Source organism: Chelmon rostratus, chromosome 1 (assembly GCF_017976325.1).
Source record: "Chelmon rostratus isolate fCheRos1 chromosome 1, fCheRos1.pri, whole genome shotgun sequence".
NCBI classification, from domain to species: Eukaryota; Metazoa; Chordata; class Actinopteri; order Chaetodontiformes; family Chaetodontidae; genus Chelmon; species Chelmon rostratus.
Window position 1 is genome coordinate 15,521,536 of NC_055658.1, and position 26,469 is coordinate 15,548,004.

The 26,469-nt window shown below is 40.4% G+C and overlaps 3 protein-coding genes across 3 annotated transcripts in view; 1 reads left to right on the top strand and 2 right to left on the bottom strand.

Moving 5' to 3' along the window:
• Window positions 1–5,617: 5,617 nt before the first annotated feature.
• On the top strand, window positions 5,618–11,808 carry ampd3a (adenosine monophosphate deaminase 3a). Its single transcript, XM_041947696.1, has 14 exons — window positions 5,618–5,838; window positions 6,009–6,189; window positions 6,437–6,602; window positions 6,702–6,921; window positions 7,049–7,178; window positions 7,284–7,478; window positions 7,784–7,915; window positions 7,998–8,161; window positions 8,264–8,390; window positions 8,797–8,960; window positions 9,343–9,463; window positions 10,321–10,494; window positions 10,665–10,775; window positions 10,895–11,808. The coding sequence occupies exons 1-14, from the start codon at window positions 5,618–5,620 to the stop codon at window positions 11,060–11,062; spliced, it is 2,274 nt and encodes a 757-aa protein (XP_041803630.1). The 3' UTR covers window positions 11,063–11,808.
• On the bottom strand, window positions 11,725–13,933 carry lyve1a (lymphatic vessel endothelial hyaluronic receptor 1a). Its single transcript, XM_041948865.1, has 6 exons — window positions 13,777–13,933; window positions 13,419–13,602; window positions 13,197–13,336; window positions 12,542–12,763; window positions 12,287–12,359; window positions 11,725–12,089 (listed from the first exon to the last, which is right to left on the bottom strand). The coding sequence occupies exons 1-6, from the start codon at window positions 13,856–13,858 to the stop codon at window positions 11,942–11,944; spliced, it is 849 nt and encodes a 282-aa protein (XP_041804799.1). The 5' UTR covers window positions 13,859–13,933; the 3' UTR covers window positions 11,725–11,941.
• A 2,262-nt stretch (window positions 13,934–16,195) lies between these two features.
• The window catches only part of mrvi1 (murine retrovirus integration site 1 homolog), a 54,109-nt gene continuing 43,835 nt past the window's right edge, over window positions 16,196–26,469 (bottom strand). Inside the window, exons 24-36 of the mRNA XM_041939850.1 lie at window positions 25,383–25,838; window positions 25,215–25,293; window positions 24,228–24,348; window positions 24,048–24,078; window positions 22,394–22,534; window positions 22,042–22,173; window positions 20,754–20,907; window positions 20,373–20,422; window positions 19,658–19,798; window positions 18,651–18,712; window positions 17,916–18,026; window positions 17,496–17,624; window positions 16,196–16,938 (exon numbers count right to left, since the gene is read on the bottom strand). Coding sequence (XP_041795784.1) covers window positions 16,776–16,938; window positions 17,496–17,624; window positions 17,916–18,026; window positions 18,651–18,712; window positions 19,658–19,798; window positions 20,373–20,422; window positions 20,754–20,907; window positions 22,042–22,173; window positions 22,394–22,534; window positions 24,048–24,078; window positions 24,228–24,348; window positions 25,215–25,293; window positions 25,383–25,838 — 1,770 coding nt within the window. The 3' untranslated portion in view covers window positions 16,196–16,775. The remainder of the gene's footprint in view (window positions 16,939–17,495; window positions 17,625–17,915; window positions 18,027–18,650; window positions 18,713–19,657; window positions 19,799–20,372; window positions 20,423–20,753; window positions 20,908–22,041; window positions 22,174–22,393; window positions 22,535–24,047; window positions 24,079–24,227; window positions 24,349–25,214; window positions 25,294–25,382; window positions 25,839–26,469) is intronic.

Consider the following 26,469-nt stretch of genomic DNA (forward strand, 5'->3'; position numbering starts at 1 on the left):
CCTGCCGCTTATGGCAGCAGTAAGTCTGGGTCTGTGTAAGGAGTTCACCAGTGCAAGACTGCTTATTCTGCTCCCCAAAGGAATAAGAGAAAATGTTCTGATCTGGTTGTGAGTCTCTAGCCCAGAGATTGATGTTACAAGTGGTACAGACAACTTGGAGTTTTAGTTTTTTTGCAAATTACACAGAATGCATGCAATAATAGAGACACTCACTCTTACCATGCATGCCATGAGCAAAGTTTTAATGCTTTGACACAAACAAGTGTACCTAGTGTAAACTGTTATATTATTTGTACATTTACTGTTTATCTAAATTAAAAAGGGCATTCTCACATTCCTCTCATTACTTGGCAGTCTGCTCATGTCACATCTCAGGAAAAGGTCCTGCAAATGAAAAAAACATCCACAAAAGGACATGATTAGTCTAAAAAGAGAGAAAGCAGGAAAACGACAGATATTTGACATATTAACATATTTTGAACATAATTCCCTCTACATTTATCGGTACTGCCTGAAAACAGCTAAATTACCACGATGGCTGACTTTGGCATTTGTTCAGCTGATGTTGTTGCACTAAGCTGCGGCAATGAAAGGGTTAAGGATGGAGTAATGTGCACTGCAGGGTGGTGGATGAGATATTATACTCGAGCCACAACACGAGCACAGCATGACTTAGATGTTTCTCTGAGGGAACTTGCGCACAGTTTTTTCACACTTCAGAGACAACAGAGCTTGAGGAGGTAAGTGGGCTTATTTGACACACTAGTAGTGTAGGACTAGTTATGACCATGAATTGACAACAGGAGTCAAGTAAATTTTATTTATACAGTCCAGTATCACATATTATGAATTTGTCTCATGGGGATTTACAATTTGAACAGCATTCGACACCCTCTATCTTTAGATGCTTCATTCATTTAAAGTAAAAACTCCCCACAAAAAAACCTAATGGGGGAAAAAATGGAAGAGGTAAGGCAAACGCTTTAAGCATCTTTCCATTCAAATCTCCATTAAAATATTCTTGGTTTATAGTTATATACTATGTCTGCTATACTGTATGTGAGACTTTGGAACGGGTAACTGGATTATGTGTCTCCATATCCAAATCCAATCAGTGCAAAACAAAAAAGAAAAAAGAAACTACTGTACACATCTAGACTTAGTGGAAATGTATCTGACAAGTATAAGAGAATAGCTTTAAGGGAGGCTGCTTTGCATTCATGGGTGAGTACACTTCCTTCGCTTTAATATCTGCTCCTCTGCAGGCCCTGGCCACTGGGAAAGATGAGAAGACGAGACACGCCTCTTTTAAAGCAGCAGTCAAGTCCTTGCTTGGGAAAAAGTGAGCTTCTTTACTTTCCCTCTCTCATCACTATCTCTATGTAAATGTCTTTCTCTTGTGTTGCTGACCTCTCTCTCAGATATGACTTTGATGAAAAGTCAACTTTGGGGCTAAGCCAATAACAGCAGTGATGTATCTGAGAAAAGCCAAGAAAGAGTGAGCTAGGGCTATGAGTGGTGGAGTAATGGGAAAATCCTATGGGATTTACAGAGTGAATGGGAAAAAATGAATGATGATGATCTATTTTCTCCACAGTGACTGAGGAGATGATATAGGGTTGACTCCACATTTCCACATTTCCAGTACATTTGCGAGGACGCACACACGTACATTAAGACACCATTAAGATACTTGCCACATTAGAGTCTAAAGATGCTTTCTGGAGAGCTATGCCATAACACTATTTCTCAGCCATCTGATCTGGTGTTTCCTAAACTAGACACTTCAATCAATACAATAAAGGTTCCTGTGATGCTGAATGAAACATTCTATCTCCTGTATAATTGGGGTGCTGAGTTGAGGCGTCCTCAATATAGACAGAAAGGCTTATTTCGGGATTGACTAGTCACACTGCAGTGGTGGGGTGGAAATCAACAGGCACCTTTATCTATTTTTTCTCAAATGTAATTATATTACAAATATTGAGTCAATATCGCATTTTTTTTTAAAGGATCCATTCCCCAAATGTTAAAAAGTACAAAAAAAACAAACAAACTACAACATCAACTTGTGTTTATAGCCACGTGCTCCAAAAGACAAAACAATGAATGAGCTGTGCTGAATGAGCTGCACCTCTCTCTGGGGAATTGAAGCATGCAGAAATGCAGCACGTGCAGCATCTTTTGACTCTGCCATATTGTTGTTAGACTTCAAGGAAACTGACCACCTGTACTCACAAGGAGATAGAAGATATATAAGCCGAGATAAAAGCTCTGCAAATACTTTAGATCTAAAAATGCATTTTATGACTTCATAGTAAACAAGTTACAAACAATTAATTATAGGTTATTCAGATGAAGTGCTGCACTATAAAAATTTTCACAGCTCGTGACTTTGTCCATCCATCTTCCACTGCTTATCCAGGTCCAGGCCGTGGTGGCAGCAGGCTAAACAATGCAATAATTTATAATGATGGTTAAAACAGGAGCAGAACCATGCAGTTTGATCTTACCACACTGACTGCTAGAGAAGTGTTCTCATCATTGACATAAAGGATCAGACTGGTCACCTGGTTATAAATAGCTGGGCACTGACAGCAAGTATAGATGTATGAATATAATGCACTATGCAGCTCTGCATCATATACAGTTAACAAATGGGAGATGGGGTCTGACGTCTTTGCTATCGCCCAAATCTGAGGGGTAATCTGAGAGTGTAAGGTAGCCTCATGTCATCTGAGTGCAATTATGTATTTTAAGAGGGACTTTTGTCAGGACACCACAGTATTTTCAGAAGTACAGGGACTAGACCAAGGTCACAACCCAGATAAAAAGAGATAACAATAATAATCAGCCAAACACTTGGATCGTTCTCATACTGCCTGCCTGCCAGGAGGTACTTAACAAAATGAACAGAGCTGTGTGCGACTTATTGACTGAGAAGGACAACTGTGACGAATACCGGTTTCTGATGCCTCTTTGTCACAGAAGAGGTATCTATGTGTTGCACTGTATGTATATACAAGAGTGAGCGAGAGTGCTTTGTGCCTGAGTGTGTGTGTCCGAGAGAGAAAGGGAGAGATAAATAGAGCAGTAGACAGCAGACTCTGTCTAATATGAGGCCCACTCTTTGTTGACAGCCAGTTTTGACATATTCTCAGGATTAGTAGCTCTGTCAACATGATGCCAGTGGCTTCTTAAAATAGAGAGAGATGGGCAGTCAGGAACACAAAACTGTAGTTGTGTGCCACCATACACTCATAGTTTGACTTGAGTCTGACCCAGATAGATGCAGACAGAATCTCTTGGGGTACCACTGAATCTGTACAGTGCTCTGTTACGTCCAACTTGAGATGACAACACCCCCAGATATGGCTATGAGCGGCAAGGAAGGTAAGCACAGAACTGATGAGAGGCATATATGCTGTGTTTAATATAAGATGACAGGTAATAAGCAAAATGGCTTTGGAGCCAAATTACAGTATAGGCTATTCTCTGCATGACTGCACATCTGCTATAATACAAGGTGCATGGACACTAGACAGAAGTCTGAGGCTGAATTTGGTCAGCAGCAACGTCAGACAGCATTTGTGAGCAAAAGGAGTCTCCCCTAGCTGTTGGGTCCCTCTGGCTCCATGACCTCAGAATGGATGACAGAGTTATTTATTTATTTTATTTTTTACAACAAATAAGAAACAATGGGACTTTTTTAAAATCTAAACGCCTTTCATCAATCGATCAAGTAGAAGGACACGGTACTACTTAGGGTTCGTATATTAGCTAGCGACATTTTAGCGTAATGTCAACGTTTTGTATATTGTACTTAGCTATAGCTAGTATGTTGTTTTAAAACTAGCTAAAATAAATATTGCTTCAGCTAAGCTAACTTTACTAGCGGCAAAACGTTGGGGTTCGTGGTTAAGATAACGCACTCAACGCTAACTGTAACCGTTGACGCGACGTTAGTGTTTTTTGATTAGCTACATCAACAGTTAGTTGATTAGACGTACGTGTAGTTAGGTAACGACAAAAAGGTCCGTTTCATTTTTAGCAAAGTGTGTTTCTTGAAAACATTCCAGTTAAAATTGTTGGGGAACAAAAGGATGAGTCATAACTTTTTGTGGGTAATTTGTTGTTGTTGTTGTTGTTAGTTTGTTTTTTGTTTTTTCAAGGAGTTTTTCAGCGTGATTAGCTAGTTCCTGTCCATGCTGTAAATCCTGATGGATGGGATGGGGCTGTCACTCCCAACTGTTGCACCTGAAATGTTGACTCATATTTGCTTTGGTGTGTGAAAAACTGAGGAAAACGATTTAAAGGTATGTGTTTCACAGAAATTATTTCAGGGTGCATGAGACAACGATTAATAATTCACAAGGCCATCATCTCCAGATCAATACTGCTTTATGAGCCTATCCCTTTCCACAGTGTGCATGTGCAGCCATAAAGCTCCACAGCAGCAGTGATGCACACAGCTGTTGTCAGGATAGTGTTGTGTGTCTGGAATGATAAACTTCCTGGAAGCACCCTGGTAGGATGGAAAATTGTCTTATATGACACTATGCAACATGGCCTTTCCCTGTTGTTGCTTCAGCCCTCCAATAACCACAACTGTATGAGTAAGGATATCAACAAAACACTGTCAGTTCAGCCAGGTTATCTCTTTGCAGAAATAGAGTGTTCCCTGTTTGGCATAGCTGCTATACTGAGTGTGTCAACAAGCATGGTGAATGACTGTAAAAAGTGTGTCTCACATCCAGGATTAGATATTGTAGCAAAAATAATCTATACTGTTGATAAGGGCTAAAACATAATAACTGCCACTGTCAAGAATAGCTCAGGAGGATTCCTATGAAGGTGTCATGAATTTGGAGAATTCAATGGAACTATCTGACACATTATTTTCAAATGTCATTGTACTGGTCCACGGGATCAGCTAGTGTTTCCATTACAGTATCCTATTGCTGTCATTTGTTAATAATAATAAGCTGTATTATTATAGAACTTTCCAAAATAGTCTTGACTTGTTGCTTTACATAGATTGCACTTCTTAAAAAGTAGGACACACAGCAAAGAATGAAAGCGTACAACATTAAAGACAGCTACTGTAACAGGAAGACAGGATACAGAGCAAAGCAGTTTATGGACAAAAACAACAAAGCCTGGTAATGGAATAAAGAGAATAAATGTACATAGTGATTGTGAAATGAACATGGAGCAGCTCAGCTAAATAGGCATTACATGACTACATTACATTGAGAACCTGAAAGCTTTGTGTGCTTGTTACTTTTGTGGCACCACAAGAGTTGATTTGCATGGGTTTCATTTGGACTGTTTTAAAGTCATTCTTGCAGGACATGAACAACAGCAGCAATTTAATGCCATTTGAGGCAACAAGAGCAATTCACACAGAGCTCTCCAGGTGGTGACGCTGTGCAGCAATTAGCTCTGGAGTGCACTACATCCAAACCCTCGCACAGGCAGATTTGCTTGTTTACAAAACAGCAAAAACTGGTCAGAGCAAGTAACGCTCTGATAAAGGGGGCAGACTCTCTTTGTATCCTATGATACTTGTCAGTGTCACCAGCCATTTTACTGTAGCGTCCATCTCCTTGCAGATATGCCTCGACAATTCCCCAAGGTGACTCTGAGTGAGGCGGAGGAGGAGACACAACTGCTGGCAGAGAAAGTATATGCAACAGCCCTAAAGGAAGAAGACAACAAGGATGCCTTATCAATGTTCACTGTGCCTGAGGACTGCCCAATTGTCCTGCAGCAAGCCAAGGAACATGAACTGCTTAAGGAGCTGGCAGAGCAACAGTCAGAGGAGAGTACCAAGAGGTAGGCACTGGTATTGGCCTGACATCAAATCACAGAGGAAGTTGTCATTAATCAGATAAATGTCACAAATAATCCTAAAATAGATTAAAAAAAAAAACTTAATAAACAATATTATCACAACTTCGGGGAAAGTTATATTTGCTTATATGAATTATGTTGTTAATATGCAGGAAGAAAAGCTTGAAGATGATTCGTTCCCAGTCAATGTCTCTGCAGATCCCTGCGAATACAGACTGGACACGGTCAGTGGCAGTTTCCCCATTCCTGTCCCCCAGCTCCACCTGCTCATCAATGCCAGAAAACTGCCCTGATTACCAGAGGGTCACTATTAGTGGTGATTACTGTGCTGGAGTAAGTACTAGAAACAGGAGAAGTAACCAGTGTGTATCACAGTTATAATTAATGATGATGATTTTGATGATTAATAATTTTATAAAATTAATGCTGTCATATCTTAACATATTTTATATTTACTAATGGTTCCCAGTTAATTATTGTACACAGAATGGTGAAAAACATGGCATATTTGTACAATTACCAAAATAGCTTAGATAAGACAGCAATTTCAATTAATGTGTCATGTCTGTTCCCCATTCAGATCACAGTGGATGACTATGAACAGGCAGCCAAAAGTCTGTTTAAGGCTCTACTTATTCGTGAGAAATACTCAAAGCTAGCCTATCATAGATTCTGCAGAACCACAGCCCAGTTCCTCCGCAGTGCTGTGAACATGAGATGGAGCGAAGAAGATGAGGTTCTACCAGGTTTGAAGTGTATATTCATTATGGTATTTGAAAAGCTCCTCTCACTGATCTTTGATTCTAATTTCTGTGACAATAACAGAACAGTGTTGGTCTGTCCAGATATTTGCCCATATCCAGCAGATGGAGAAGATCCCTACAGCATGGAGAAGATCCCTGAGAATCTGAACTATGAACTGAAAATGAAGGATGGGATAGTGTATGTGTATGATAGTGCCCAGGCTCTGAGAGAAAACCATCCCCATGACCTTCCTTACCCAGATTTGGAGACCTTTGCTATAGACCTCAGTCACGTGCTGGCAATGATTGCAGACGGACCCACGTAAGTTGTCAAAACAAAGTCATGCTAAAGCTATGCTGGTTGAATAAACAGCCCAGGTTGTCAAGCCTGCTGTTGCCACCTATTGATGCAGTAATTACACTAAACTGAGGTTTACTTCAATTTTCAGGAAGACCTACTGTCACAGACGACTAAATTTCTTAAGTTCGAAATTCTACCTCCATGAAATGCTCAATGAGATGGCTGAGCTAAAGGAACTGAAGAGTGTGCCTCACAGAGACTTCTACAATGTTAGAAAGGTTAGATTTTTCAATAAATTAACAAGGTAACAAAAGCCATGTGTGTGTTTGTAAGCACTCAGTTTGTCCAGGAGACTGAACATAGAGATTGCTTCTTTCTCTCAGGTGGACACACATATTCATGCAGCTGCCTGCATGTCTCAGAAACACCTACTGACCTTCATCCAGAAAACATACAAGGCTGATGCTGACCGTGTGGTGTTGGAAAAGGCTGGACAAAAGATGACTCTCCAGCAGGTTTTCCACAGCCTCAATAAGGACCCCTATGACCTTACGGTGGACTCTCTGGACGTACATGCTGTAAGAAAAGTAGAAAATGGAACCATTAGGTTTGCTGTGTTGTGACATTTTTATGTGCTCATTTTTTAAATAGATTGAAACAGAGAAGAAAATTGACAAGTTTCTGAATTAACATGTTCCAGTCAAGGTAAAATCGATTGGATTTTCATGTCAAAAAACTCTCTGCAACAATTCCTTCACTCTTTCTTCCTCTAATTTGTGTCACTTAATGTCACTGCCAGTGCAGGTAAATAACAGTATCAGCACTTTTCATGACCAACCGTTCGGGGTTCAAAATTCGGCTTTGTAATTTATAAACTTTACAGGGGAGGCACACCTTCCACCGCTTTGATAAATTCAATTCAAAGTATAACCCAGTGGGAGCCAGTGAACTTCGAGAAATCTTCCTGAAAACAGACAACCTCATCAATGGGGACTATTTTGCGCGCATCGTAAAGGTATCATATCATGGAATCATACATTTTAAGTCTGAACTGATGCAAAGACAGTTCAGCACACTCTGCCTCTCACCTTCAACAGGAAGTGGCCCATGACCTGGAGGAGAGTAAGTACCAGCACGCAGAGCCACGCCTCTCCATCTACGGACGCTCTCCAGAGGAGTGGGACAGTCTGGCTAAGTGGTTCATTCACCACAAAGTACACTCTCCAAACATGAGGTGGATTATTCAAGTGCCCAGAATATAGTGAGTGCTCCAGCCTTAAGAGACAGTGAAGCTTCTAGTTTAAAAACATGTCCTAAAATATGAAGTCTTGAAATGTCCAGACGGTGGTTTTATGTCTTTCAGTGATATTTTCAAGTCGAAGAAACTGGTACCTAATTTTGCCAAGATGCTGGAGAATATATTCCTTCCTCTGTTTGAGGCCACTGTCAATCCACAGAAGCACAAAGAACTTCATGTTTTCCTCAAATATGTAAGATGTTGTATTTTTTTGGGTTAATCTCACTAAAACCTACAGAGTCCTACAGAGGCTATAAAATTTCAGTTAGCAAAAATGGTGATTAATTCCCTAAACGTTCTCATTTATTTCTAATATTACCATTCATTACTATTAATTCTCAGCAGGTAAAGCTTTACTGAACCTCCCCTAATTATTATTTAAATGTAGTATAATATAAAATACGTTTCAAAGGAGACGTTATAATTGTCGATAAATACTATACATTAATAAACACTTGAGGGTAAGTTTAATTAATTCAAGGGCATTCATTATTTCTAACGTTTGTGACAGAACTATAAAAACAATTTACCCTACATACCCGTTGGGCTTCATAAAACCATCCCAGCAGTAGATGAACTCTTGTCTTTTTTCTTTACAGGTGTCAGGCTTTGACAGCGTGGATGATGAGTCCAAACACAGTGATCACATGTTCTCCTTCAGGAGCCCAAAGCCTGAACAGTGGACTACAAATGACAACCCTCCCTACAGCTACTACATCTTCCACATGTATGCAAACATCATGGTCCTCAACAACCTCAGAAAGTAAGAGCGAATGTCCTCTTCCTTTTTCAAAACACACAGGTCTTCATTAAAGCAGAGTGCTTTGCTGTGAGATTGATGGAGGAAAATGTTTGACCTTACAGTCTTGGATCTGACCTGATGCTGTAGGTCCAGCACTCAGTGGACAGTTTACTTTGCAGAGCTCTCAGGGATGACGTGATTGATTTTAAGTAAAAACCCTACAAATATTGAAGTACTGTACACTCATAGCTTATGAGAGTAACTTGGGTGTCTCATTATGCGGTACAGCTGATATCTATAAATACTCTTAGTATGATGAATACAAGGAAAAACAAAATAAGACCATAAGTTCCATCAGTTGGTCGGATGTTGATTGACTGGTTTGTTATTGTGTCCTCTAAAGAGAACATGGACTGAGCACCTTCCAGTTCCGTCCTCACTGTGGAGAAGCTGGATCAATCACTCACTTGGTCTCTGCCTTTCTCACATCTGACAACATCTCTCATGGACTCAACTTAAAGAAGGTACTTCAGATTTGTTGACAGGGTCATTTTTCAACTTACTATTACATCGATGAAAGTAATATATGACTATCCTCTATACGTCTTTCTCTAGTCATAATGAATTGTTGTAGACTAAAATAGCAACCATAATGTCAGAACACACAGGAGTATTTGTTTCTATGACACTTAAGACCAAAAGACAACATAGTCAACACTCAAATGAACTTTTCTTCCTTCAGACTGTTTAAAGTCTTTTTTAGTTGTTTAGCTTGTGTATCTAAAATGTCCTGCAGATTTCTCACTTTTAGCGCTGTGGTTCATCACGGAACAGCTGATAATAAGAGAACTGTAGGTGAGAGAGTAGAAATTGGAAGTTTTGAATTTCTTGTGGAAAAGAAAGTGAGTCCTGAAGAAAGAAGAATTGCTGACTCACTGATATTGATCTACAACACAAACTGCACAGTAATTTATTTTTGTTCAACAAGGTGGCAAGACTGTCATTTTCTTGTTCTGTGGGTTTTCATCTGTGTAATTTACTAATTAGTTTGCAAGAATCCATTTGCATCTCACTGTAAGTCTGTACAATATGGATAAAGGCCTACAAATTCTTTATTATTATTATTAGATCTGGTTGGGAAACCTGGAACAAAATGTAATGTTGTAGCTGCAGAATAAACACAGCTCACCACTACAATACGAAAGGTACAACAGTATAGCATGTAAACAGCTGAGAAGCATTTTATGCAAGGAGACATGATGATTCACATGTACATCAAACAGTGGAGTTTCTATCCTAGCTCTGTGTTCTGTATGTATGTGTATGTACTATGTGTGTTGCCAGAGCAGTATTCATTTTTCTAAACTTCATGTTCCCTCAGAGTCCTGTGCTGCAGTACCTGTACTACCTGGCCCAGGTGCCAATTGCAATGTCTCCACTCAGCAACAACAGCCTGTTCCTGGAGTACTCCAAAAATCCTCTTCGAGAGTTCCTGCACAAAGGCCTGTGTGTGTCCCTGTCCACAGACGATCCCATGCAGTTCCACTACACCAAGGTTAACAGAAACAAATGTGCAGGAAATGTAGTGTTTCTAGGCTGCACTCCAGTATGTCAGAATCTTAGTTTGAATGTTGGTACTAAATATGCTGTTGCAGTGTGCTTTGGGTGGATTTAGCTCTGCAGTGTCAGTAATTCCATTCCATTGTTTGTATGTCCTGATTGTAGGAACCGCTGATGGAAGAGTACGCTATAGCAGCTCAGTTGTGGAAGCTCAGCACCTGTGATGTGTGTGAGATAGCCCGGAACAGTGTGCTGCAAAGTGGACTGTCTCACAAGGTACAGTGACACTTTCACTCCTCCTTTTTCCATTTTGTCTGTCATACCAGGCATGGCCAAATCTCCATTACAGTTAATCAACACTGATCGCAACAATTTATTGTATCGTTTCTTTACAGGATAAGAAGCACTTCTTAGGAGAGAACTATCTGAAAGATGGACCTGAAGGGAACGACATCCGTAGGACCAATGTCGCCCAGATCCGCATGGCGTACAGACACGAGACACTGTGCAATGAACTTAGCTTCATAGTCGATGCTGTGAAGTCTGACGCTATGAATGAATAAAATGGACCTCGCATTGGAAAGAATGCGAAATGCCAGTGAGTGACTGAGATGACTAAATGAAAAATACAATATCCTGTTCATTAAAAAGCAATGCTTAGCTAGTCACAATTGAATAACAAAGGACTTTAATAAAGTGAAGAGGCATGCCTTGGATGACTGGATGACTGATGGCACTCTTAAAGGTTTAGAAGAAGCTGCGGCCAGATGTGTGTGTAGTAGATTCACACACTTGTCATTCCACAAATCCACTATGTATAAACAACTGTGTCTTACACTCCGTTTTGTGATGGGAGTATGTCATAAACTTGAAGTTTTTTGTGTTACTGTATACACTGTACATTGGACTTAAGAACACTTATGGTTGAGAGAACACAATGTTATTTCAGACCACTCTGATGAGAGATGTATGATGTCTGGGACATTCCCTCCGTCTCTCCCTTAAGAAGCTTGTTTTAAAGAGGTTTGAGTGAGTTTTTGGAGAGATATCCATGAAGGAGTTGGGAGATACCTAATTTCATACTGATGTTACTTTATAAAAACTGCTTGACATTGTTGTAGAAATGTTGCGTTTACATGTATGTTCATTATCTGAAGCAGCAAACAGTATGTTCAAAGAAAAAGTCTTCTGTCTGCACAATGATTGCATTGCAAACATTGCCATCTAGTGGCTAAAATACATCATTTAATAACATCAGATGACAGAAAATACTTCAAACACACGAGTATACAAAAATAAATGCACTTTTACCGCCATTCTGTTACATTACTTTCACACTAAAGCACAAAGTACACAAGAGACACATCTTTGTCCTTATAGTAGAGTATTACTCAGCAGTTGTCCGTGGAGTGCTTCTTAAAAATATCTCATCTGAATAATGTTTAACTCGAATTGTCGTCCACTTCTATCCTCTCATGTTCCTGAGCAGCTGTCTTAGTTTCCTTTATATTCTTCACACACGTCCACTCTTCTGTCTGGATGTACTCTTGCTGCGGCTTCCTGTCAGAGCTCAGAACATGACTCCTTCTCCTTTTCAAAGAGAGAAAGAAACAAATCATATTGTGCATTAGTACATGTAACAATAACAAAAGGAGAGTCATTGTTTAATATGCAGCACAGGGAATTATACATGGAAGGAGGATGCTTTGCCTCATCAGTTGTTCAGTTTTTAGACCTCACTATTACATACAGTATACAGTATTATTTTCATATGGAAAACCACTTACATTGCTATGTACACAAGGACGATCATTGCAATAAGAAGAAGGGCACAAGTTGAGGTGATGAGTATAGCCCTTCCTGGAACAGTAGAACATTAATGGAAAAAGCCATTAGTCAAGCGAAACAGAAATCACATCTTGTATTTTGTACCTGTTACTTGTGTCGTTTACTTGTTGTAGTGTAATTTCTACACAGTACGAACTGATTGACCAAAAAGTTTCTCCACATCATTGATCCTGTTGCGGACAAAATTGCCATACCTCCAGTAGAGCCTTGTGCTCTGCCGACAAACCGGACTGGTTCTGCCTCGCTGTCCATGGTTTCAGGAGTTGGAGAGGAAGAAGGAAGAAGGGTGGAGGAAGACGAAGAGTGCATGTTCTGGGTGGAGCTGGCTGCCTTAGAGGGAGACTGAGTTTGTCCTGAGTAATGGCTGCTGCTCAAAGGGCTATCGGTTGTTGTATCCTTCAATTGTGTCGCCGCATCTGTGCATGCACATTAAGGCCATGAGAGATTAGATAAGTGCTATTCAAGGTCCATTTGATTAGTGTATGCTTGTATTGTTGACAGTTTTAATTTGTTTTTACTTCCTTACTGAGGAAAATTTGTATCTGCCTACCATTTACAACTGATAGTGATGTCCTTGTACATACAAAATGTGGAGGTTTAAACAAATCTTCTATGTTCTCCACAATTTCAGTCTAACATTTTGTCATAAATTTTGGAGCAAAGTAGTTTTACATAAAGTAAGTAATGCAGAATATACTAACATAGAATATGGCAGAATATAGACAATATATCAATTTACAATCAGACTGTTTCATCTTGTTTTAAAAATAGCATGCATGATATCGTCCACTAACTGTTGCCTCTTCATGTGTCTTCATATAGAAATACACATACATACAAATGTCATACCTGATTCATTATAGCAAAACACATCAAACTTTTGTGTAACAGAGGCTCGCCACGTCACCAAGCCCGTCTGGTTTTGGCCACAGTTAGAAAGGGCCTTGCTGCGAGGAATGACTGCAAAATGTTCATCAATCCATCCGAACCTGAACAAAAGAAGACATGGCTTTTCATTAAACTCCACCGAGATGACTGAGGTGATCTGGTGCTGGTCTTCTCTGGTCTTACCTGCATGTTTCTAAACCTCTAGTGAGAGCTTCTTTTACTTGTGCTTTTGAGGCAATGTTCACCCCGAACGACAAGCAGAGTCTCCGAGCTTCAGAGGCGTTGAATGCATACTGAGGCTGGTTGTGGTCATTTAAGTAGCTAACCTGGAATACTCCAGCAACACTTTGGTTCTCTGCAGGGAAAACTGAAAACAGCATATATAAAACATTTTCAGATTTAGATTTACTGCATTTGTATAAGTGCTAAATCCTTCAAATTAACAACAAATCCTGCTTTAAGAAGAGGAATTGCATTTGTTTCTACAGAAACAGCATAGAATATTTCACCTATAAACAAAAAAACAGATTGAATTACCTACCTCTGATGTGGCTTCTGTCAATATTTTGATCAGAGATGACCCGAGTGATTGACAACACCAATGTGATGCAAAGCCAGATCATATTCACGACTGATCCGAGCAGAGACGGATGAATGCAGAGGATGACAAAGTCTTGCACTTTTTATGTGTCTGTGAGCCAAACGACAGGGTTAAATAGAGGTGACTCTGTCCTCGGGAGTGTGTGGACTCTGTCATTGCCAGAAAGTAAAGGAAAAGGAAGAGGGAAGTACTGCTCACAGGTCAGATCAAGATCCATCATATGTTCTAGGAGCAGGGCCCATGAGAAAAAGACGAGAGACAAAGGCAGTTTGCACTGAATTCATGTTCATGGTGTAATTAAATGATGACATAGACATATATGGAATGAGCAACGGCTTAGTTGAGTAGATAAGCCACACATTTGTTGATTTAAGTGAAAATATAACTTGGAATACTCATAAAAATCTAGTATAACACATAAAAAATAATGATGATAGTGTCCGTAGAGTGATTTGCACTGCTACTGACATCTGACACTTGGCACTCTGTCCAGATGATTTCCTCCCATGGGGCATTAGTCACTCATGAACATGCTTATGATCTCTGGTATCCTCCGATGAGCCCTGGTACAGGGCAACTTCCCACTTCCATAAAAACATCTGTGCAACAGCCCTGATGGCAGGAAATGACGCAGAGAGTGCTGACGAACACGCAGCAGTGTTTTTGTCAGATGTGAGGTGTCAATGAGATGTGTGGGCATAATAAATGACAATCTGGAGCTATGGAAAAGCACAGGTACAGTATTTCAGTATGGGGTTTATGTGCGATCATATTAAGACCCTCTCGAGGTAAATTACATTTAACTTACATTACACTAAATGATTTCCTGTGTTAATTAAGGTGCTCCAATGAGAATATGATGGAATTTTGATGTGCTGGAAAGTGAAAACAGGCATTTTAGAGAACAAGAAAATACGGTCGGCATTGACCTATTTCTTGGCTGGACGCAGTGACTTTCTCTGCCTCCTGCTGTTGCAGCCTCCCATGATGACAGGACAGAACCCCGACTTTTCATTTTTACTCTTTGGGTTTGGTTCTGACAAACAAATGAGACATTTTGGTTAATAAGAGAGCCTTAGAGTTGCTTTTAGGTAGATTTTGCAACCTTTGGGCAGAGCCTGTTTTCAGTTTTTGTGCTAAGCTAAGCTAACTGTCTGTGGCTGTTGCGTCATAGTTATTAGAACACATCATGAGAGTGATATCAATCTTCTCATCTAACTCGAAGGAAGCAAGCAAATATGTGTATTTTGTGAAAAATGCTGAACTATTCCTTTAAACTAGCTATAATTATACTTTAATTTTAACTTTTTAAAAAAATGTTAATGATTTAAAAAAAAAGTGAAAATAATGTGATAATGTGCAATGGGTCACTCCAAGTGCTAAACCCACAGAGAATTACAATGTGAACCTGCAGCTCCCCTCTGCTTTACAGACATTTAGAGCAAGTTCCAGCTTGTTTCTTAAGCTGTCTGGCTGCAACTACACTGTTTTAATTCACTCTTAACGCTCCCGTAGTTTGGTTTTCAGCCTCATCAAACAGCAGACAGACCTAGTTAGTGACAAGCTGGTGAATAGCGGAGCATCAGCAGCTCAGAGCCAGATGTTTCCCTCTGGAGTTGGTAGAGACCAAAAACAGAGCTAAAAGAGAGTGAATATTTGACTCCAAACAAACGGCCCGTGAACCCAAACATTACTTTATCAATATTATTTCTAAAACAGGCATTTTAAGATTATTACACTCCAGAATTTGTAGTTGGCTGCAGGCTGAAATGTTCACATGATGGTACGCCTGCATTTTAGGAGGAATTGTGCAACATAGGGCAACCACTGCTCGAAGTGGGCTGGTACCACAGGGTCAGTGGGCTAGCAACACAGAGAAACATATAGCCTAGCTTGTTAGCCTTAGCTAGCTTTGACTAGGTGGGTGTGTTTCAGCAGCTAGGTTTTACTACGACTGCCTCAGCTCCACGCACACTCCACTTACTTGTCCAGTGTTTGGATTAGCTAGGAGTTTGGTGGAGTCAGGCACTGAGCCTCACAATGGTTCCTTCGAAACATATGGGTGATGACGCGGAGACTATGTCCGTATTTTACACGGCCTCATATTTCTCAATGGAAATGACTACAATATGTTTTCAGGCACCTTTATTTAAAGGTGAAGTGGCAGAGCATGAAACCCACAGAGACCAAACAACACAGGTAGGCACACATGTGCAAAGACGATAAAGATAAGCCTCATATCATCTAAACAGTGCTCTCACATAAGAAGAAAATCTCTCAGTGCTCTGAAGACACAATCCAAAATGGCACAAACGAGGACCATCAACTGCAAAATATTGCACTTAAGGAACTACTTTGGAATGTGCTTATATTTTAAAGTCTTTAAATACACATTATAGAAATTAGACAAAAAATAAAAGCATTCCTTTATTTTCTATATCTTTAAATATGATTTCAAAATCTCTCAAAGGCTTTATTATCCACTGGACCTGAGAGATCATACTTTAACATTAGAGTATATATACACTTTTTCTATAGCGGCATTTAATGGAAAGTGCCATATTCATCATCAAAAAGTACCCAAACCAGAACCTATCGCTGCGTATACATCTAATTTAAATATATATATATACTTCATCACACTAAATATTTGGTCCCTAAACAGAAATTATCTTTTTTCTCACTGCAGCAAACAGTCAATTTTTCAATCCAAACAAAATTATAACTTAAGGCAACTTTATCCATAAAACCTCCCAAAATATCTTCAGCCCTCGAGAGTCAGGATCATGGATTCAAGTGAGTCCAAGTGTGGTGATATGGTAAACTGGCAGAGACAGAGGATGAGCGCCGCCTCTGTTATTCTGTTTTGGAGTTCTTTGGTTGTGCTGCTACACTTAGTCCAAAGATCTTCATTTCGCCTCTCACAAGTCTCTCTCTGCTTACGTGTCCTCACGCCTGTTGTAGTTGTCACTGAAGAATGTAAAAATACTGATAACCAGACACATCACCACAAACAGTGTCAGGGCGGTCCAGAGAAGTCGCCGATTCCAGGAAATCTTGGGACAAAACCGGCGAAGAAGAACCAAGACCTCCTCCATCCTCCTGTGAAGATAATGGCCTCATACAGTATAACAAAGAGCATGATATTTTCATAGCTGTTGACGGTCTTATATGTCTATTCAAATACAATGATACAAGTTTCTTTAAATGACAGATTTCAGCCTATTTTTTGCTGTCTGTTTTTAATCATATGCAAATTATGGAGAGCTACATAAAGACTGTCTATCATTGGAAGGGTTTATTACTGATTACTGAATAGCGTTGTCGTTCTTCTTCTGTTATTGACAAGAAACTGATTTTCAAACAAAATTTTTAGTGTAAAAAAGAAGTATCTTTAATTGATGATCAACACCATTATTAACCATTACTTCAGCCACGAATGATGTGTTTCAAACAAATGTGTGAGGATGTTTTCTTTCTTAACAAAATGTGAGATCATCAACATCCAGATTTCTGCAAGTGTGATAAGTCTTGATGTATTTAAACCACTTTAATGGCTCCAACTGAAAGTCTGAGATGCACCACATAGAGTCAGGGCTTACTGAGGTGGACTCTCAGGTACATTTTTATAAGTGTAGCTGTATATGTCTTCAGTTTACCTGCTTGTCTTTATCTTCTTTCCACTCTCTTCATCCTTATTTTTCAATTCCAGCAATTTCTCTGCATCGTTCGCTTCTTCGTGCTTCTCCTCCTGGAGAACTTTACTTTGCTTCAGTCCCTCTTGGTAGCTGCAGTTGAAACATTCAAATTTACCAGCATACTCTACAGATAAATAATAATAAAATACCTGAAATACTGATGTCCAATCATCATGCAGTAACTACGTATGCAGACTTTATTATGATCACTGTAAGTGTCTCAAAGTCCCTGTAAACTGAACATTGTATACATGAGAAAATTCACCTGTACAACAACATGACTGATGGGTCCCATAAATGTGGTGATTCATGTTCAGCAACAACAATGTCCATTACACAGTGTGTTTGTGCGTTGTTACGGAGCAGGAGAAAAGGCCTCACCCTTTATTATATGCCTCCTCCTCGATCTTTGCCTTGATCTCGGCTCTGATCTCCTCTAAGTTGACCGAAGGCTTGGCTGGCTCACTTTCCTGCTCCGACACACTCTTTCCACTGCATTGTTTCAGATGGGAAAGAACAATCAGCCTTGGGCACCACCGCATCACAACACCGTGGCCTTGTCTCATAACGGACAAACTGGTTGAGCGGCGGTGTGCATTACAGACACCATCACAGGCATGGCAAACACGAGCAGAAAAAATGGAGCTGGCACTGCACATTTGTTATTGCTATTCCTGTCTCCTCACAGAACATCGAGCTCAGACACTTGAGAGGCTCACTTTATAAGCAGGATAGGACTGGGGCCTTGTGTCTGGACTTTGTCAAACTCTTACACAAATGTTTAGATTACGACCTAGGACAGCATATCTATCAACCGCAGCAGGGTTTGATTATTTTTTATGCTTTCAGGGTTATTTTCACCTCAGCGGGGCTTTTTTTGCACTGTAAGACACATCCTGAAGGTCACACAAATAAGCCAAAGGTCCCACTGCAGCACAATATGCTTTTGATAAAAGTGATTACGAGTTCAGGCTTGTCTCAGCCCATTGTTTCAAGGACTGTAATTTGACCTTGGGAATCAAGCAATGGTATGTGTACATACTGTATAGGCAGTCATGTGTGTATGCGTGTGTGTGTGTGTGTGTGTGCAAAATACCACGACTACACAACACATACCATTCTGTTGCTGGCTGTGCCGCCTCTGTGGGAGTGTTGGCTTTCACGTCATTTGCTTCACACTACAGAGAACAGTGTTAAATATTGTTGAAGAATGTCATTGCCTCCTAACAATAAAACATAATTAAGAAGCATGATAGACGTATTCACAACCTTTACGTGACTAAGAGTACCACAATTCAAAAAATACTTAAAAAGCCTACCTAAGGACAAGTACAGAATTTGAAATATTATGAGTTAAATGTATTTATGTATCAAAACTACTTCAGAGTACTGCTACATTGTTATATATGATTATATTATACTGTTAATGCTGATGCATTGATATGTAAGCAGCTTTTTCCTGTTGTGGCTGGTTGAAGTGGGGCTAGTTTTAACCACTTTTACATACAATTTTTTTCAGTGGGCATCAGACCCCTAAAAAGAGTCAGAAGACAAATCTAAGAGGCTGTGAGATGATTGACGGGGTAGAAAAGCAGAAAAATGTAAGCTCTGTAACATGTTTGTGTGTTGAGGCTCAACCAATCAATTAAATGAAGCCATCACAGAACTTTAGAGGGGACAAGTCTCTTTAGTGGAGCTGCTAACATCTGAAACGTGACGGGGGACCCAAACTCAACATGTAGTGGATTATAAAGTATAGTATTTTCCTCTGAAAGCAGTACTGTAAGTATAAAGTATCATAATTCATAAATACTCAAGTTAAGTACACAAACCTCAAATTTGTACTGTGTTTGAGTAAATGCACTTACATGCCACCACTCATAATTACTATACATATGACTTCAAGCAGAATTTATTACTTACAACCAGCAAATTAAACAAATTAAAAGAAAAGCGTCCTAAAAATGAACTATTTTACAAGTGTCCTGAGATGAGTTGTAAATACGCATCTATCCTATTGTACATAACGTTCATTCAGCAGTCGATCTGAGAGAGAAGGTGCACTTCATTAAATCCTTGATATGCCATTCCTCATCATTTCCTGACAGGTCAGGAAGACTTACCAGGACAGGAAGAGCAGCACCAGCGGCGGGTCCCGTGCTGGGTCCCGGGCCCGGGCTGGCTGTTGCTGGAGTCTGACCTGGGATGTTCAGGAGGTTAAACTTAGGCACCACTGCTACGCTCACCCTACGTCTGGGTAGAGCCTGGAGAGGACACAGAAGGTGAAACACTGTACGTGTTACGAGCAGAAAACAGGAATGTTTTTTGACGTTTTCAACTACAAAGGCACGATGAGGTCCCTGAAAGGAGAAATAATTGTATAAATTCAACAAGAAACGTGAAAAACATGAAAAACACATGCACATTTTTAGCCTTATATGGCTCTCAGAATAGCAATGTTGGTCTGTCAGTCAGTGCTAATTAGCTAATGTTTGCATGGCAGCAACTTAAGCTAAGATGGTGAACATGGTAAACATTATATCCGCTTAGCATCGGCATGTTAGGATTGCCAATGCGAGCATGGTAGCATGCTGACGTTAGCATTTAGCTATAGATACAGACTCACAGAGCTGCTAGCATGGCTGTAGACTTGTAAACATGTTACACGACAAACATAAAACACACAAAACAGACTTCAGATTGCTACTTGAAAATCCAAGACATTCAATTTTCAGCAATATGAAAGTAAGAGTTCTTTTAATTTTCTGTTCGATCGACTAATCGATTAAACGACTAATCATTTCAGCACTAAAAACATCACTCAGATAAAGTGCTTACCTTTCCAAGGGTGAGGGACATTGATCTTGATGGCCGTGAAACTCCATCATCTTTATAAAGACAATCACAGTTCGCAAGTTAAGCAGAACACAGCACTACTTGAGCACAGAAACCATTAAATTCATGCTGGAGCCGTTCCCAAAGCTGCAGTGAAGCTGCTCAGTAACACAGCACTCAGATACTCCAGTTACAGTGGAAAGTTTATTCTTACAGAGCAAAGCAGCAATGATGTTAAAAAGGTGCATGCATTAGCAAACCCTTTCCTGGATAAATAAAGCTTTAAGATATTTTCATACCATAATCATACTGTCAGGTTGGCTGACTTTGATTCTCTGTGATTTTCTGTGCTTGAGCTGAACGTGGTCACCAGTGTAGTCTCACCTCCAGTGTCTACAGACCCTCCATAACAGCGATTCGAGTTCTGGTTGGCCAGCTTCTTAAACTCCATCAGCTCTGCATGGTCCTTCTCGTACGTCCTCTTCAGATTTTCTACATATTGCATCATGACCTCAGTGGCCTTGTTCATACGTTTCTCCTGTTGCACAATGAGAGAATCAGTCAACATGAGCCTGCATTACAATAAATGAGCATAGAAACAGTAACTTCTGCTATTTAGTTTTACCTAATAACCTAAAACCTTAAAGCACAGCGTTTGAACAAGTGGTTCTCTGTGGTAGGAGCTGTGAAACAATGGTGAAAACAAAAATACACAACCAAACATTGTGTTTTTGGCCATCTGACGAAAGAAGTCGAATATTAACTAATTTCTTGTTTTTTTATGGTTTGGTCCCAACTCCTGAGAAAAATATCTGTCTCTTTTGCTCGCTAAAACTGTCTTCACCTGCTTCTTGTATAAGTTTGCCTGCTGTTTGGTGCTGGGCAGGTAGTGTCCAGCCGGCTTATTGGAGCTTTTAGCTAAAAAAACAGCTGCTGGAAACAGGGATGATGGGAGCAGCAATGTTTGGTGATGATTCTCTGTGGTTCATCCCTACGAGCACACACTTTCACATTACAAGCAGTTGTTTGATTCTTGTTTGATGTCTTATTTCTACAATATCCAAAAAGAGAAATATGCACAGAACTCACTGAGATAAATACCTAGAAGGTAGAAAAGGCACAATAAAAACAAAAAGTCCTACTTCATCCTTTTCCTTTATATAGTATGTGATACTGTGACACCAAAGACTATCACATGTCCAAGCTATTGTTCCCATTAAACAGCAACTGTGTGCAGCAGTTTAACATTTTAAGCATACATGAATGTCAAGAAAACGACCTGATAGTCACAGGAACCATGTTAGAGGAACCTTCTGTGCAATTGACAGAGCCTTATCATTAGATTATTCATAGATGGGCAGCAGTACAAAGAGAAGACCATAAAAGGCTGTAATTCATCTGATCGGTCTGAGATTATAAATAGCTAAAGATCACTGTACTGCTAAAGCAGTAAATTTGCTCTTTAACTGATGTTTGCTTTGGCCGGCAGGTCGGCCACGACATCAGATAAAAATCTTCATCATACTGTAATCTTTAAAGTGCTGCCAAACAGACATTCCAGCGGCCCGCAGACATCCTGAAGAAGACCGCATATTTTAAACAATAGGATATATGTACAATGCAGCATTTTCTCTGTTTGCACTGTCACGTGCATGTGTTTGTAGAACTGCACCTGTCGAACTGCTCCGACTATCTCAGCCCTGCTGGAGAGCCGCGTGGCCAGTCGGTGCAGCACTGCCACCGTCTCTATGAGGCGCTGGTAGGCCTCACGCTGCTCCAGGTTCTGCCACTGTGGTGAAGTCATCTGCGAGAAACACAACAACATCTTGTTAGAACTCTCTCAGGAAAGCAAAGTGTACATCAATGTCTTGTTTGTACCTGGGATTGGACTCAGACAAGATAAATATTTACTATGGGACACTTCCAGGAAACATTAAGCAGATAAACGAGCACTAAAGAGCCAGAGGGAGTTCTTCATCTCTAGTAAATTAATCCAATATCAGCTGCTGTTTTCGAGGGCTGACCTTCAGCGCTCCTTTGAACTCTTCTAGTTCTTTCTCGGTGTCTTCCTCGGTCAGGTTCCTCTCTCTCTCTGCCTGTTTGAGCCGCATCTCCAGAGTGTAGTTGTCGTTACGAAATGCCAGCGACAGCTGGACAAATGCATTCTGTAGGGAGGAAGTTACTGCAATATAACTCTCACAATGGCACATTAAACAGCACATTAAATAGAGAGGCTGCTGGTGATGGCGACACACCAACTGAGCGGAATAAATCACAGGAATCCATAGAAAACGCTCCCACAGTACAGCCCACACACACATACACAAATGAGAGTAGTGCGGTTGTATTTTTATTGGTTAACGTGTGAGTCCTGAGAGATCCATGGGGAACAAGCTGCGATTCTGACATTTGATCTCCTGATGTTTTGCTGTGTTGATCAAAGCCAGTCTACGCAGTTTTCCACACACATGGGCCATGGCTGGGAGGAAATCTGTGACCTTTGACTGTCCTTATGCAGATGCATCCCTGAGGGAGCAGCGAGAGGGGCCACAGCTCGAGCCTGACAACGTCACTAATGTTTGCATTTTCTCCACAGGAAATCACTCGTCAGTCTCTTCAGTCTGATCGGGAACAGAAAACACTTTCCTGTTGACAGAACACCGCCAAATCCAGGCAGACACATTTTATGGCAGTGTAATTAACTACTTTGGTAACAAAACAGGTTGTTGTAAACACGGGGCTACACGTGACAAATGTTCAGCAGTGAGTGGAACAAAACATCTGGCTGCGCTGTTTGAAACAGTGTTTGAACACAATTTACTGCTCAAAGTAAATAGATTCCTGTCGGTGGGTCATTGTCACTCATGAACTTAGTGAGTACACACTCATGTTCACATTTAATTACTGTGGAGCGTTTTGAAGGTGGGAAAGGGAATATTACATTGAATATATTTAACAGTTTAAGTTGAAAAGCTGCATTTGTAATTAAGTTGAGTCTCTTGTTACTATTCATGCTTTCATATACATCCAAATTGACTTTTACAACATTCAGTTAATAAAGGAATAGTTTGACATATTGGGACACTTTATAATTTTTGCTTCAGATGAGAAGGTCAATACCGTTCCCATGCCTGCACGGTAAATATGAAGCTCCCACCAGCAGCTAGTTAGCTTAGCTGAGCACGAAGGCAGACTCAGGCACGCTGGCTCTGTCCAAAAAAGCTCACTAAGTAAAAAAGTGACAAGCTGTGGTTTTAAAGGGGACAGAAATACTCCATAAAAGAGCAAATAGTTGTTTTTACACTTTGTTTTTTGTAAAGATTAATCAAACAAGACTTAACATGTCATTTAAGGAGCTTTAAAGGTGCTAGTAGGCAGTGTTACCTTTGGACAAAGCCCCTGTCTATAGTCCTACTGCTAAGCCAAGCCAATGGGCTGCTGACTCCAGCTTCATATTTACTGTACAAAAGAGTGGTATCAATCTTTTTTTAATTTTTATAATATATAATAATTTTTAATTCTTGGCAAGAAAGCCAATGAACATAGTTCCCAAATTGATAAACTATTAATTTGGATTGCAGACAAGCACAAGCAAAAGCACCACAGAAAAACAACATCAGCTGTAGCATGCATGGACAAAGTACTGAGCTGCCAATCCTTCATCACACAGATACCAACCTCAACTTCTTTTTCAGTGAGTGGGGGCGCACTGGAATAAAATCAAACAGGAGCTGTTAGTAAGTAACATACACAGTATTGGTGCACTGTAAAATTAAACTGGAAGGAGGGCTATTTTTGAGCGGTAAGCCAGAAAAAACGGTAAAAGTTGTATTAAGCAGCTGTTGGTTTGTTACACACCAGCCTGGTAAACCTCGGTGAAGTTTGAGTTTTCTCAGCATCACATCTGAAATGTTCGGCATGGCGTCAAACTTCTCCCTTGCCTCCTCGCTACTGGCTGAGTTTGTCGAGGAAGCAGGACCTGCAGAAACATTGCTGCATGAATCAGACCTGAAGAGAACCTGGTCTTGTTTTAAAGTCTTAAATAAATCGAGAGAAGTTTAAAGTCAAGTCTCAAGTGCTGTTGTACAAGTCTACGTAAAACCACATGTCTTTAAAGTGACAAATACAGGATAATGATACATAGTGAAATGTAGCATGACAGTGAATACAAGTCATAAAGTCAGCGAAGTGATTCAGTAATGTCAGTTACTGTACAAAGTACAAGTAATCTACTTTCCTAACATTAGCCAACATAAGCTTATGGTCATACCAGACCATGTTCACCTGTAGCATCAAAACCCTCGAGTGTGCTGAATTTCTCTTTTTCATTTGCTGGAAGAAAAATGATTGTTCTTTAAGTGACAGTCTTGCATTAAGGTCTCTAAATGCTGAGCTTAAATATAAAATAAAACATTAGTACAGTTTTCTTTAAAGCTGTGTTGATAGATTTTATTCGATCAAATTGAGACTTTGAGACATTTTGACTGTTCAAGTTTCTGACTGACTCAAGTCCAGGTCTACAGCTCTGTCTCTTTCCTGAACAAAACACAAATATACCTAAACTCATTTCCTCATTTCACCCACCACAGGTGGTCTTCACATGCTTTAACAATCATGCCATCTGCTGATGGAAAATGAACACAACATTTATGTCTGTGTTATGAAGTTGCCAGTAAATGGGTGGCACAGAGGAAAGAAACAAGAACAGATCATCATCATTTTCTGACTGGAACAACAGATTTTCCCTGAGATTCAGGAAGTGCACACCCTTGGCGACACTGCTGAATGTACTGCTGAGAGCACACTCTGTCTTATATGGACAGGAGGGCGAACACAGACTGTTACCTTTTTCCTGTTCAGCAGCTTCACTCAAGTCTGGTAACTTGGATCCCACAATGCTTTGGTTACGCATCAGCTTGTGCTCCTGTATACACAAACACACACACACATTTTACACAAGGGCCACTTCACTACTAACACAGTACCATGTAATCTGCTGATCCAGTGCGTTACCTCTTTGAGTTTAGACAGTTTATGCACACTCCCCGGTTGGGTGGGGAGGTCTTTGTACCCTGAGGATTTGAAGACAGCATCCCTGGGCTTGTCTGAGAAGGTCTCCTCCTGTGTTGGAGGGAAACTCGGGGCTCCATTTCTAGAATTAAGGCTGCCTACAGCGTCCCAGGAAACAGCCCTCATTAGCGGAGGGAAGGCCCCAATCGTCTTGATCTCTGCCGTACAGGGGGCCAGTTGGGTAGGGGGTCGGGGGACGGGCTTGGCCACCCCTGTCGCCGGAGCCGGGGCGGGAATTCGGCCTGGACCGGCTCCTTCATCCCCTTTATTGACAGCTGGAGGACACTTAGGTGCAGCTGGATCACAGTTCTCCTTCTGAACAGCAAAGCGGGGTGTTAGAGTCCCAGAGGACACTTTCCTCTTCTCAACGGGCTTCCAATCCACCAACAGCCTGTTGACCTGAAGTTAGCAAGATAATGACTAGTATTAATACATTAAGCATCCCTGTTGTGTTACTCGATGTGTAGTATAACACATTTATAAGTACAAGTCCATATTTGTGTTGATTAAGAACGCAGTAAACCCCTGCACACTGTCAGCACCTTCTTGGGGCATTAAACTGATGTTGAAATAAGAGTCTAAAGCTATACTATTAACGGCTCACTGACAGGCTACACTTCTGCACAGCAGTGTTTTGAGCTACATGCTAACACTAGCATGGTAACATGCTGTTCAGCAGGTAATGTTCAGCACCAACACTAAACACAACATACAGCTGAGGCTGATGGGAACGTCATGAGTTCGGTTTTTGCTTATAAACCAAAGTATTGGACAAATGTAAAATTTGACAACGTGATGGTGCTCGAGGGAAAGTCAAAGGATCACAAAGTCGTTACAGATGATCCTGAGTGGGGAATGTGAATGGGTGCACAAATTTAATGGCAATCCATCCGATAGTTGTTGAGACATTTCAATGGAAACCACAAATGTCAACATCACCGTGGTGCTAGAGGAAAATGTAGGATAAATCCTCTGGGGAGCATGTGTGAAACCATCTTGGTGACATTGAGATTTTTTTCGGGATAAGGGA

What these genes read in the sequence shown, in the direction of transcription:
- ampd3a (XM_041947696.1), top strand. Translation starts at nt 5,618, where the DNA reads ATGCCTCGACAATTCCCCAAGGTGACTCTGAGTGAGGCGGAGGAGGAG. An exon ending in ACTTCTACAATGTTAGAAAG is followed by an intron (nt 7,179 to 7,283) that starts GTTAGATTTTTC and finishes TCTTTCTCTCAG; the next exon opens with GTGGACACACATATTCATGC. An exon ending in ATGGACTCAACTTAAAGAAG is followed by an intron (nt 9,464 to 10,320) that starts GTACTTCAGATT and finishes ATGTTCCCTCAG; the next exon opens with AGTCCTGTGCTGCAGTACCT.
- lyve1a (XM_041948865.1), bottom strand. Translation starts at nt 13,858, where the DNA reads ATGATCTGGCTTTGCATCACATTGGTGTTGTCAATCACTCGGGTCATC. An exon ending in TGACAGAAGCCACATCAGAG is followed by an intron (nt 13,603 to 13,776) that starts GTAGGTAATTCA and finishes TGCTGTTTTCAG; the next exon opens with TTTTCCCTGCAGAGAACCAA. An exon ending in GTCCTTGTGTACATAGCAAT is followed by an intron (nt 12,090 to 12,286) that starts GTAAGTGGTTTT and finishes CTCTTTGAAAAG; the next exon opens with GAGAAGGAGTCATGTTCTGA.